At 43.2% G+C, this 14,064-nt stretch overlaps 1 protein-coding gene across 1 annotated transcript in view; it reads right to left on the bottom strand.

Annotated features, from left to right (window-relative positions):
* Positions 1 to 14,064, bottom strand: part of kifap3a (kinesin-associated protein 3a) — a 63,128-nt gene that overhangs the window by 36,536 nt on the left and 12,528 nt on the right. Inside the window, exons 9-10 of the mRNA XM_072388822.1 lie at positions 11,497 to 11,675; positions 5,553 to 5,715 (exon numbers count right to left, since the gene is read on the bottom strand). Of these exons, the coding sequence (XP_072244923.1) occupies positions 5,553 to 5,715; positions 11,497 to 11,675 (342 nt within the window). The remainder of the gene's footprint in view (positions 1 to 5,552; positions 5,716 to 11,496; positions 11,676 to 14,064) is intronic.

The following is a 14,064-nucleotide window of genomic DNA, read 5'->3' as shown; positions in this document are numbered from 1 at the left end:
CTGCTGCTGCTCACATTCTTCTCGTTGCACATGTAAAACATGCACTACAGAAAGTGTAGAAAGTCTCGGCTGCATCTGAAACAGGCCAACTCAAACCTTTATTCTAACATTGGAGTTTGATTTCAGGCTGTTTCTCAGAGTAAAACACAGTTTCTCAGAGTAAAACACGGTTTCTCAGAGTAAAACACGGTTTCTCAGAGTAAAACGCAGTTTCTCAGAGTAAAACACAGTTTCTCAGAGTAAAACACAGTTTCTCAGAGTAAAACACGGTTTCTCAGAGTAAAAAGCAGTTTCTCAGAGTAAAACACAGTTTCTCAGAGTAAAACACAGTTTCTCAGAGTAAAAAACGGTTTCTCAGAGTAAAACACGGTTTCTCAGAGTAAAACACGGTTTCTCAGAGTAAAACACAGTTTCTCAGAGTAAAACGCAGTTTCTCAGAGTAAAACGCAGTTTCTCAGAGTAAAACGCAGTTTCTCAGAGTAAAACACGGTTTCTCAGAGTAAAACACGGTTTCTCAGAGTAAAACACGGTTTCTCAGAGTAAAACACGGTTTCTCAGAGTGAAATCTGCCATTTTTCTGTTTTAACACCATCTACAGAGTGAAATCTGCCATTTTTCTGTTTCTACACCATCTACAGAGTGAAATCTGCCATTTTTCTGTTTCAGCACCATCTACAGAGTGAAATCTGCCATTTTTCTGTTTCTACACCATCTACAGAGTGAAATCTGCCATTTTTCTGTTTCTACACCATCTACAGAGTGAAATCTGCCATTTTTCTGTTTCAACACCATCTACAGAGTGAAATCTGCCATTTTTCTGTTTCTACACCATCTACAGAGTGAAATCTGCCATTTTTCTGTTTCTACACCATCTACAGAGTGAAATCTGCCATTTTTCTGTTTCTGCACCATCTACAGAGTGAAATCTGCCATTTTTCTGTTTCTGCACCATCTACAGAGTGAAATCTGCCATTTTTCTGTTTCAACACCATCTACAGAGTGAAATCTGCCATTTTTCTGTTTCAGCACCATCTACAGAGTGAAATCTGCCATTTTTCAGTTTCAGCACCATCTACAGAGTGAAATCTGCCATTTTTCTGTTTCTACACCATCTACAGAGTGAAATCTGCCATTTTCTGTTTCTACACCATCTACAGAGTGAAATCTGCCATTTTTCTGTTTCTACACCATCTACAGAGTGAAATCTGCCATTTTTCTGTTTTAACACCATCTACAGAGTGAAATCTGCCATTTTTCTGTTTCAACACCATCTACAGAGTGAAATCTGCCATTTTTCTGTTTCAGCACCATCTACAGAGTGAAATCTGCCATTTTTCTGTTTCTACACCATCTACAGAGTGAAATCTGCCATTTTTCTGTTTCTACACCATCTACAGAGTGAAATCTGCCATTTTTTCTGTTTCTACACCATCTACAGAGTGAAATCTGCCATTTTTCTGTTTCAACACCATCTACAGAGTGAAATCTGCCATTTTTCTGTTTCTACACCATCTACAGAGTGAAATCTGCCATTTTTCTGTTTCAGCACCATCTACAGAGTGAAATCTGCCATTTGTCTGTTTCTACACCATCTACAGAGTGAAATCTGCCATTTTTCAGTTTCAGCACCATCTACAGAGTGAAATCTGCCATTTTTCTGTTTCTACACCATCTACAGAGTGAAATCTGCCATTTTTCTGTTTCAACACCATCTACAGAGTGAAATCTGCCATTTTTCTGTTTCTACACCATCTACAGAGTGAAATCTGCCACTTTTCTGTTTCTACACCATCTACAGAGTGAAATCTGCCATTTTTCTGTTTCAGCACCATCTACAGAGTGAAATCTGCCATTTTTCTGTTTCTACACCATCTACAGAATGAAATCTGCCATTTTTCTGTTTCTACACCATCTACAGAGTGAAATCTGCCATTTTTCTGTTTCTACACCATCTACAGAGTGAAATCTGCCATTTTTCTGTTTCTACACCATCTACAGAGTGAAATCTGCCATTTTTCTGTTTCTACACCATCTACAGAGTGAAATCTGCCATTTTTCTGTTTCTACACCATCTACAGAGTGAAATCTGCCATTTTTCTGTTTCTACACCATCTACAGAGTGAAATCTGCCATTTTTCTGTTTCTACACCATCTACAGAGTGAAATCTGCCATTTTTTCTGTTTCTACACCATCTACAGAGTGAAATCTGCCATTTTTCTGTTTCTACACCATCTACAGAGTGAAATCTGCCATTTTTCTGTTTCTACACCATCTACAGAGTGAAATCTGCCATTTTTCTGTTTCTACACCATCTACAGAGTGAAATCTGCCATTTTTCTGTTTCCACACCATCTACAGAGTGAAATCTGCCATTTTCCTGTTTCAGCACCATCTACAGAGTGAAATCTGCCATTTTTCTGTTTCTACACCATCTACAGAGTGAAATCTGCCATTTTTCTGTTTCTACACCATCTACAGAGTGAAATCTGCCATTTTCCTGTTTCTACACCATCTACAGAGTGAAATCTGCCATTTTTCAGTTTCTACACCATCTACAGAGTGAAATCTGCCATTTTTCTGTTTCAGCACCATCTACAGAGTGAAATCTGCCATTTTTCTGTTTCTACACCATCTACAGAGTGAAATCTGCCATTTTTCTGTTTCTACACCATCTACAGAGTGAAATCTGCCATTTTTCTGTTTCTACACCATCTACAGAGTGAAATCTGCCATTTTTCTGTTTCTACACCATCTACAGAGTGAAATCTGCCATTTTTCTGTTTCCACACCATCTACAGAGTGAAATCTGCCATTTTCCTGTTTCAGCACCATCTACAGAGTGAAATCTGCCATTTTTCTGTTTCTACACCATCTACAGAGTGAAATCTGCCATTTTTCTGTTTCTACACCATCTACAGAGTGAAATCTGCCATTTTCCTGTTTCTACACCATCTACAGAGTGAAATCTGCCATTTTTCAGTTTCTACACCATCTACAGAGTGAAATCTGCCATTTTTCTGTTTCAGCACCATCTACAGAGTGAAATCTGCCATTTTTCTGTTTCTACACCATCTACAGAGTGAAATCTGCCATTTTTCTGTTTCTACACCATCTACAGAGTGAAATCTGCCATTTTTCTGTTTCTACACCATCTACAGAGTGAAATCTGCCATTTTTCTGTTTCTACACCATCTACAGAGTGAAATCTGCCATTTTTCTGTTTCTACACCATCTACAGAGTGAAATCTGCCATTTTTCTGTTTTAACACCATCTACAGAGTGAAATCTGCCATTTTTCTGTTTCTACACCATCTACAGAGTGAAATCTGCCATTTTTCTGTTTCTACACCATCTACAGAGTGAAATCTGCCATTTTTCTGTTTCTACACCATCTACAGAGTGAAATCTGCCATTTTTCTGTTTCAGCACCATCTACAGAGTGAAATCTGTCATTTTTCTGTTTCTACACCATCTACAGAGTGAAATCTGCCATTTTTCTGTTTCTACACCATCTACAGAGTGAAATCTGCCATTTTTCTGTTTCTACACGATCTACAGAGTGAAATCTGTCATTTTTCTGTTTCTACACCATCTACAGAGTGAAATCTGCCATTTTTCTGTTTCTACACCATCTACAGAGTGAAATCTGCCATTTTTCTGTTTCAACACCATCTACAGAGTGAAATCTGCCATTTTTCTGTTTCTACACCATCTACAGAGTGAAATCTGCCATTTTTCTGTTTCAACACCATCTACAGAGTGAAATCTGCCATTTTTCTGTTTCAGCACCATCTACAGAGTGAAATCTGCCATTTTTCTGTTTCTACACCATCTACAGAGTGAAATCTGCCATTTTTCTGTTTCTACACCATCTACAGAGTGAAATCTGCCATTTTTCTGTTTCAGCACCATCTACAGAGTGAAATCTGCCATTTTTCTGTTTCTACACCATCTACAGAGTGAAATCTGCCATTTTTCTGTTTCTACACCATCTACAGAGTGAAATCTGCCATTTTTCTGTTTCAACACCATCTACAGAGTGAAATCTGCCATTTTTCTGTTTCTACACCATCTACAGAGTGAAATCTGCCATTTTTCTGTTTCTACACCATCTACAGAGTGAAATCTGCCATTTTTCTGTTTCAACACCATCTACAGAGTGAAATCTGCCATTTTTCTGTTTCAACACCATCTACAGAGTGAAATCTGCCATTTTTCTGTTTCTACACCATCTACAGAGTGAAATCTGCCATTTTTCTGTTTCAACACCATCTACAGAGTGAAATCTGCCATTTTTCTGTTTCTACACCATCTACAGAGTGAAATCTGCCATTTTTTCTGTTTCAACACCATCTACAGAGTGAAATCTGCCATTTATCTGTTTCTACACCATCTACAGAGTGAAATCTGCCATTTTTCTGTTTCTACACCATCTACAGAGTGAAATCTGCCATTTTTCTGTTTCTACACCATCTACAGAGTGAAATCTGCCATTTTTCTGTTTCAACACCATCTACAGAGTGAAATCTGCCATTTTTCTGTTTCAGCACCATCTACAGAGTGAAATCTGCCACTTTTCTGTTTCTACACCATCTACAGAGTGAAATCTGCCATTTTTCTGTTTCTACACCATCTACAGAGTGAAATCTGCCATTTTTCTGTTTCAGCACCATCTACAGAGTGAAATCTGCCATCTTTCTGCTGCTCAGCTGGCAGTGGGTTTGGTCAGACAGGAGGTGGTGATGACAGCTCTCCACTTTCATCTTATCGTCGGGCTTCGTGACCTCGGGTCAGGTCTGAACGGGGAGGACGGAGTCTCCTCTCTTCAGAGATAACTCTGCAGCGCTCTCATGCAGCGCGTCAGAGGAAAAGCAGACAGCTGGCAGAGAGCAGATGATTAATGAACCCTCGGCTCACATAAAGACTCAAGCACACACACGCAAATACAGGCAAACTCAACAGTGTCACAACTGTGAGCAGGCGTGATATTTCAGTGTTAAGTTATATTATGCGTGTGCGCCTCGCTTCCTGAATGAGAAACCCCCCCCTGCCACTTCCCAAAAAACAGCCCTGCCCAAATCTCCGAAGACCCCTCCACCTCTCCTACAAAAACAACATTTGTGCAGAGGCTTTGGCATGTTATTCTAACAAATATATTATATTAATTATGCTCCGTCACCAGAGCCGCCCCCTGAGGCTTCAAAGCCGGCTTCAGAGATGCTGCTTTCCATCTGATTTTTGTGTCTTGATACCAGGGTGTTACAGACAGAAAGTACTCGGATACTTCCCTGTACCAGAATATAAAGTAATGACCTTTTCTGGGCTGTTTGACTTGTTATGGAAGAAAAAGTTGCCGTAATGACACAGATTTGTGTCCCTTTGGAGGAGCTGGCGTGCCACTAACACAGCCGGGTTTTAAGCTGTGGGGTAAAGTCAGAACCTGCACGTTCCTCAGCAGTAAGAGAAGAAAAAGCTGCAGCTGGGTTTGGACGAGAGTGTGGACACCCACAGGAACGAGTACAAAGCAAACACCGAGACAAAGAGCGATTACCGAGCAGGGAGCAGAGCTTGGGAACGAGCCCGGCCTGAACCATCTGGCTGCGCAGGGATGTGTCGAAGGACAGGTTGAGCAGGAGGCGTAAGGTGGTGCTCAGGAGCTCCTCGTGCTCACAGGGAACCAGCCGGGCCAGCTTCTCCACTGCAAACGCTTCAGCCTGGAGAGGAAAAGGAAACAAAGGAGTCAGAGGCGTTCCTTTAGTCTGGAAAGATGACATTTCAGTCAGGATTCAGAGCACAGAAACAGCACTGGTGAGAGTCACCAATGATCTCCTGTTAGCCTCTGATATGTTCATGTTTCTGTATTTATCAGACGCTTTTATCCAAAGCCACTTACAAATGAAGATATAACAGCTATATAAAAGCTAACAATAAGCTACATAGAAGGAACCCAGGAGTCCGACTCTGTCAGAGGGGACAGAGTAGAGATAGGGTGCAGGCATAGAAGGAAGTGCAGAAAGATAAAGTGCAGAGATAGAGGGGGGAGGGAAGTACAAGGTAAGTGCTGGGATAGGAGATGCTCTCTGAAGAGCTGGGTTTTCAGGAGCTTCTTGAAGATAGACAGGGACGCCCCTGTTCTGGTGGCGCTCGGTAGGTCATTCCACCATCGTGGGACGACACATGAACAGAGTTTGGATTGTCTTAGGCGTGGTGTAGGAGCTGCTAGACGACAATCCTGGGACCAACGGAGGGACCCAGTTGGGACAGACGCCTTTGCAAGAGCCTTCAAGTAGATGGAGCCGTTCCATTAAGCTCTTTGTAGCTAACATCAGGGACTTGGATCTGATGCTAAGGGCAGCCAGAGGAGCTCAATGAACAGAGGGGGGACGTGTTCTTTTAGGCTGATCCAAGACCAGACGCACCGCCGCGTTCTGGACCATCTGCAGAGGTTTCACAGGCTGGAGACCAGTTAGGAAACCAGTTAGGAAACCAGTTAGGAAACCAGTTAGGAGACCAGTTAGGAGACCAGTTAGGAAACCAGTTAGGAGACCAGTTAGGAGACCAGTTAGGAAACCAGTTAGGAAACCAGTTAGGAAACCAGTTAGGAGACCAGTTAGGAGACCAGTTAGGAAACCAGTTAGGAGACCAGTTAGGAGACCAGTTAGGAAACCAGTTAGGAAACCAGTTAGGAAACCAGTTAGGAAACCAGTTAGGAGACCAGTTAGGAAACCAGTTAGGAGACCAGTTAGGAAACCAGTTAGGAAACCAGTTAGGAGACCAGTTAGGAAACCAGTTAGGAGACCAGTTAGGAAACCAGTTAGGAAACCAGTTAGGAGACCAGTTAGGAGACCAGTTAGGAGAGCAGTTAGGAGACCAGTTAGGAAACCAGTTAGGAGACCAGTTAGGAAACCAGTTAGGAGACCAGTTAGGAGACCAGTTAGGAGACCAGTTAGGAAACCAGTTAGGAAACCAGTTAGGAAACCAGTTAGGAGACCAGTTAGGAAACCAGTTAGGAAACCAGTTAGGAGACCAGTTAGGAGACCAGTTAGGAGACCAGTTAGGAAACCAGTTAGGAAACCAGTTAGGAAACCAGTTAGGAGACCAGTTAGGAAACCAGTTAGGAAACCAGTTAGGAGACCAGTTAGGAGACCAGTTAGGAGAGCAGTTAGGAAACCAGTTAGGAAACCAGTTAGGAGACCAGTTAGGAAACCAGTTAGGAGACCAGTTAGGAGACCAGTTAGGAAACCAGTTAGGAAACCAGTTAGGAAACCAGTTAGGAGACCAGTTAGGAAACCAGTTAGGAAACCAGTTAGGAGACCAGTTAGGAAACCAGTTAGGAGACCAGTTAGGAGACCAGTTAGGAAACCAGTTAGGAGACCAGTTAGGAGACCAGTTAGGAAACCAGTTAGGAGAGCAGTTAGGAAACCAGTTAGGAGACCAGTTAGGAAACCAGTTAGGAGACCAGTTAGGAGACCAGTTAGGAAACCAGTTAGGAAACCAGTTAGGAGACCAGTTAGGAAACCAGTTAGGAGACCAGTTAGGAGACCAGTTAGGAAACCAGTTAGGAAACCAGTTAGGAGACCAGTTAGGAAACCAGTTAGGAAACCAGTTAGGAGACCAGTTAGGAGACCAGTTAGGAGAGCAGTTAGGAGACCAGTTAGGAAACCAGTTAGGAGACCAGTTAGGAAACCAGTTAGGAGACCAGTTAGGAGACCAGTTAGGAAACCAGTTAGGAAACCAGTTAGGAGACCAGTTAGGAAACCAGTTAGGAAACCAGTTAGGAGACCAGTTAGGAAACCAGTTAGGAGACCAGTTAGGAGACCAGTTAGGAAACCAGTTAGGAGACCAGTTAGGAGACCAGTTAGGAGACCAGTTAGGAGAGCAGTTAGGAAACCAGTTAGGAGACCAGTTAGGAAACCAGTTAGGAGACCAGTTAGGAGACCAGTTAGGAGACCAGTTAGGAAACCAGTTAGGAAACCAGTTAGGAGACCAGTTAGGAAACCAGTTAGGAGACCAGTTAGGAGACCAGTTAGGAAACCAGTTAGGAAACCAGTTAGGAGACCAGTTAGGAAACCAGTTAGGAGACCAGTTAGGAGAGCGTTGCAGTAGTGAAGGTGGGAGATGACCATGGCCTGCACCAGGAGCTGGGGGGCATGTTGGGTCAGGTATGGTCTGATCTTTCTTATGTTTAGTAATGCAAAGCGGCTGAACGAGCAACCGAGGTAACGTGATCTTTGAAGGTTAGTTGGTCATCAATCATGACACCCAGGTTTCTATCTATCTTTGATGGATCAAGAGAGGGATTGTTAGCTTCTGATAGCGGACTTGTTTCTTGTCCTGTTGGATCTCAGAGCTGCATTTGATCCGATCGATCACAGCATTCTGTTACACAGACTTGAACATGTTATTGGGATTAAAGGAGCTGCATTAGGCTGGTTTAAGTCATATTTATCTTATAGATTCCAGTTTGTTCTTGTAAATGAAGAATCTTCCTCACACATTGGAGTAAGTCACGGAGTTCCTCAGGGTTCTGTGCTCGGACCGATTCTTTTTACTTTATACATGCTTTCATTAGGTAACATTATCAGACAGCATGGCATAAAGCTCCTTTGTTATGCTGATGATACTCAGCTGTACTTATCTATGAAACCAGATGAAACCAACAGGTTGGTCAGACTACAAGCCTGTCTTAAAGACACAAAGACCTGGATGACTCAGAGCTTTCTGCTTCTAAACAAACTGAAGTTGTTCTCTTTGGATCTGAGTTCTTCAGGGAGAAACTTCAGTTATACAGTTACTCTAGATGGTATTTCCTTGGCTTCTAGTCCTGCAGTGAGGAACCTTGTTGTGGTTCCTCCCTTGAGTTAGGAGCCTTTTTTAAAATCCTTGACCACTTTAGAAGATTACAAGTCCAAGACTTTTGTACAGAGCTTCTCATCATGTGTTGGGTCGAAGCACCTCAGCTGCAGCAGCTCTTTCCTGATCCCTGTAAATGAACAGCTGGGTCCTTTCGGCACAGCTCCATCTCCTCCACGAAGGACTGGTGCAGGTGACAAGCTGCTGAAGGCATTGAGCCAAAATCTGTGTCATTACGGCACCTTTTTCTTCAATAACAAGTCAAACTTCCCAGAAAAAGGTCATTACTTTATATTCTGGTACAGGGAAGTATCCGAGTACTTTCTCTCTGTAACACCCTGGTATCAAACAAAAATCAGATGGAAAAATGTGGCGTTTCAGCTTGGAAACATCTGCATAAAACACTGAAATGTGCCCGTGGTTCACGGAGAACGTGCCCAGCAGGCAGGTGGAGGTGTTGAGCTGAGGACACCAGCGCTGTTTAGACTCCCTCCATGCGCTGTCACTATGACTGTCAGAGTGACACGGCCGATCCTTTGGTGCACGTTTCCGTCTCCTGTGGTCTCCCTGCAGGCAGACGCCCCCACAATGCAACCTGCTCCCAGTTAAAACGCACTCGCTGCTACTGTGTGCAAAACCAGCTCCAGTCACACCAGCACAAACCAGACCTCGAGCCGCTTAATCAACTGCAGCCTGTGTCAATTACCACCGACATTCCCCTCCCATTAGTGACAGCAGCTGGCAGACAAGCCAGATCAGTCTTATCTGATTAAGAGAAAGTCACAACATGTTTGCTGAGTAAACAAATCCAGCACTCTGTAATAATGTGATCACTCTTTTTCCTTAATTAGACAGCCATGTCTTGCAATGCAAACTCTTTCCCTGGTGTAAACTGATACAGCTCACTGAGTCAAAGTGTTGAAGCCAACATCTTCCTGCTGGACAGGGCCTAAGCCCCCCTGAAGGATTCTTTAATCTGCATCAAAGATACACTGGAGGGGAAACAAGGAGATAAAACCAGTTCCTCACGGGGTCTGGCTTTGATAAAGACCCACAAGCTGAGTGAGATTGGAACCAGGTGGGTTTGGGTCGGGGGAAGCCGACACGGTGAGCGCTCTGGGAACAGCGGACTTTTGAAACTGAAATTTGATCAGTATCCTTTCTGCTTGCACTGCAGATGGAAGCAGCTATTTGTCAAAATGACCTTTGGGAAAATATTTCAACAGAATGAATAAATATTAGCTTTTTCCACGATTAATCAGGTCATAAAAAAACTTTCCCGTTAAAGTAAACATTGACGATAAAGGTCTGGTTAAGTGTTTTTTCACTTTTTTTAAAACCACCACATCAGTTTGACCCCCTGAACACGAACCCTTTTCCTACTGGTCGAAAACCCTTTGGCTTTTAATTGTATCAGCCGTTTCTGGTCTGAACTCAGTGACCAACTGGCGTCAATCAGATAATATCCCAGATACTCCCAGAGATTAAGCTAACTCTTACAAAAGAGCTCTCTCCATTTTCCTCCTGTGGATGTCCACCGCAGTTGTTGTTTTTTCCTCCTCCAGGTCAGACAACTACTTCTTCTACTGAATTACACCCACTAACATCGTAGCCTATACCGCCCCCCTGTGGTGGCCCAACGCAGTATGTTTTATTCACTTAAAACTTAATGGAAATGTGTCTGATTCACATTTCTTTTTCGCTGCCTTGAGAGAATCGCTTTAGATTTGCAGAAATCTGGCAGAAAATCTGAAGTGAATTACTGAGATTTTATTCTGAACTCGGCTGAACTCTGGTATTTTTAAACCTTATTTCTGGCATGAAATACGTTCATCTGCTCACTGAGAACAGTTTGGTGAAAGTCGGCGTCCTTCAGAAGATATTTAGATAACTGGAGATCCATATAACGGAGTGAACGGGGCTTAGAGGATGCAGCCTCTAAATAAGGCATTATCTGTCTTTATTTCACCAATACTTTAAGAAGAATGAATGAATGAACGTGTGCTATAGCTCTGTTAGCTCATAGCTGCTGTTAGCTCATAGCTGCTGTTAGCTCATAGCTCTGTTAGCTCATAGCTGCTGTTATGTGGCTACTTGCAGCTATAGGAGAGCTAACGGAGGGATTTCTACACAGGCACTCTACTGGGACCACTTCATCCACACGCCCCCCTGCAGCACAGTTTATTCACTGCAGTAAGAACGTCCATCTTACTCAAAGTCGTCAAAATCTGATAAATATCCTGCCATGTTGCACAAAACTATCAGCAGCAAACTCTGTGTGAAGTTAGCCGACTGTCACAGAGCACGGAGTGAATAAACTGTGCTGCAGGGGGGCGTGTGGATGAAGTGGTCCCAGTAGAGTGCCTGTGTAGAAATCCCTCCGTTAGCTCTCCTATAGCTGCAAGTAGCCACATAACAGCAGCTATGAGCTAACAGAGCTATGAGCTAACAGCAGCTATGAGCTAACAGAGCTATAGCACACGTTCATTCATTCATTCATTCTTCTTAAAGTATTGGTGAAATAAAGTGTTATTCTCACTTGAAGAAGTAAAGAAAGAAACATCCAAAAATAAACTTTACATGTACGTCTTTATGGTTTATTAAGTTCACCTATAATGCAAACAAACTACTTCCTTTCTCACCATGTCGTTCTTGTTCTCCAGGAAGATGGAGAGTTTCTTCAGGAAGGAGACGACCACCAGAAGCAGCTCCTCGTCCTCCCGATCCACAATCTTCACCAGCATGTGGACGATGTTTTTGTTCCTCATCTTCAGCTCTGTGCGAGTGTCTTCAGCCAGATTCAGCAGCAGACACAGAGAAACTGCAGCATCAAGGGTGGCAGAGTCAGTCCTTTTAGCTGCTGTTACCCAGATGTTGGGTTTGACCCATTATCACCATTAGGACAAGTAACTTAAGGTCACTAAGGTTTTAACTAATGAGAAATCTACTTATGGAGTGAGGAAAAACATGCATATTGGACCCAATGTTTATATGATACACTTAGAAAAATTCAGCTTAAGTTATCTGGTGTAAAAAAAAGACTTTTGCATCTTCACAAGAACTTTTAAGAGTGAATCTGACGTCAGAGCAGAGGGACTGGAGAGGAGACACAAACTGGAATCATAGCGGTGTTTGCTGTGGGCATTTCACATTCAGATGAAGAGGATCTGAAAGTGATGTCCTTAAGAAAGAGGAAAAAATCCAGCTGTGACCTGACAGGACCTGAGAGATGCATCTGGACCTTCAGCTGATCCATCTACTGTTGGCCCAAGCCTCATCAGAAATGGTCTCCATGGAAGGGTGGCTGTCAAGAAGCCGTTCTTAAGGAAGGGAAACAGGGAGAAAAGGCTGAGCTGTGCCAAATGACACAAGAAGTGGACTGAAAATCAGTGGCAACAGGTCTTATGGAGGGATGAATCCTCCCCAGAGCCCGGACCTCAACATTATTGAAGCAGTGTGGGATCATCTGACAGAGAACGGAACAAAAGGCAGCCCACATCCAAAGAAGAGCTTTGGGATGTCCTTCAAGAAGCCTGGAGAACTATTCCTGAAGACTCCTTAAAGAAATGACAGAAAGCTTGTCTCAGAGGGTTCAGGCTGTGTTGGAGAATAAAGGAGCTCAGACCAGAGATTCACAGAACAGACAACTTAGCAAAGAAGCCATTTTAAACTGGATCTTTAGGCACTTTGTCACAAAGACACATCATTTGTTCCCATTTCTTTAGCTGCATCTATGAAAAACAGCAAAGAAAACACAGTTTGACAGACAGAAAATAGGATTTCTGCAGCAACAAGGTGATTCCCAAAGAGCTATTAGCTGAAAACTTGGCATATCTCAGCAGGGTGTGCAGTGTGTCCTTAAAACATTTGAGGAAACTGGACAAGTGGAGGACAAAAGAAGAAGTGTCAGGCCTAAAAAACTATCTCCAGCAGATGAACAGGATCTGAAAGTGATGTCCTTAAGAAAGAGGAAAAAATCCAGCTGTGACCTGACAGGACCTGAGAGATGCATCTGGACCTTCAGCTGATCCATCTACTGTTGGCCCAAGCCTCATCAGAAATGGTCTCCATGGAAGGGTGGCTGTCAAGAAGCCGTTCTTAAGGAAGGGAAACAGGGAGAAAAGGCTGAGCTGTGCCAAATGACACAAGAAGTGGACTGAAAATCAGTGGCAACAGGTCTTATGGAGGGATGAATCCTCCCCAGAGCCCGGACCTCAACATTATTGAAGCAGTGTGGGATCATCTGACAGAGAACGGAACAAAAGGCAGCCCACATCCAAAGAAGAGCTTTGGGATGTCCTTCAAGAAGCCTGGAGAACTATTCCTGAAGACTCCTTAAAGAAATGACAGAAAGCTTGTCTCAGAGGGTTCAGGCTGTGTTGGAGAATAAAGGAGCTCAGACCAGAGATTCACAGAACAGACAACTTAGCAAAGAAGCCATTTTAAACTGGATCTTTAGGCACTTTGTCACAAAGACACATCATTTGTTCCCATTTCTTTAGCTGCATCTATGAAAAACAGCAAAGAAAACACAGTTTGACAGACAGAAAATAGGATTTCTGCAGCAACAAGGTGATTCCCAAAGAGCTATTAGCTGAAAACTTGGCATATCTCAGCATGGTGTGCAGTGTGTCCTTAAAACATTTGAGGAAACTGGACAAGTGGAGGACAAAAGAAGAAGTGTCAGGCCTAAAAAACTATCTCCAGCAGATGAACAGGATCTGAAAGTGATGTCCTTAAGAAAGAGGAAAAAATCCAGCTGTGACCTGACAGGACCTGAGAGATGCATCTGGACCTTCAGCTGATCCATCTACTGTTGGCCCAAGCCTCATCAGAAATGGTCTCCATGGAAGGGTGGCTGTCAAGAAGCCGTTCTTAAGGAAGGGAAACAGGGAGAAAAGGCTGAGCTGTGCCAAATGACACAAGAAGTGGACTGAAAATCAGTGGCAACAGGTCTTATGGAGGGATGAATCCTCCCCAGAGCCCAGAGAAGTGATCATTCTTAGCTTGGTGGCCCTCAGCCTCTTGGTTGGGCCCCTCCAGCAGGCCATGAAATAAAGCTGAAAGCCTGAGAGATGACTGAAGGAAGAAAGTTCTTCTGTTGTAACTTTCACTCATTTTCTCTGACTTCACTCTTTGATTTTATGTGAAAACTTCAGGAGATCTTTGAGTTTCTGTGATAAATCCCTCATCCTGGAAACTAAGACCCA

The sequence above is a fragment of the Leuresthes tenuis genome, unplaced genomic scaffold (assembly GCF_036924035.1).
Source record: "Leuresthes tenuis unplaced genomic scaffold, fLeuTen1.0.hap1 SCAF_7, whole genome shotgun sequence".
Taxonomy (NCBI): domain Eukaryota; kingdom Metazoa; phylum Chordata; class Actinopteri; order Atheriniformes; family Atherinopsidae; genus Leuresthes; species Leuresthes tenuis.
This window is presented reverse-complemented; position numbering and strand designations above follow the sequence as displayed.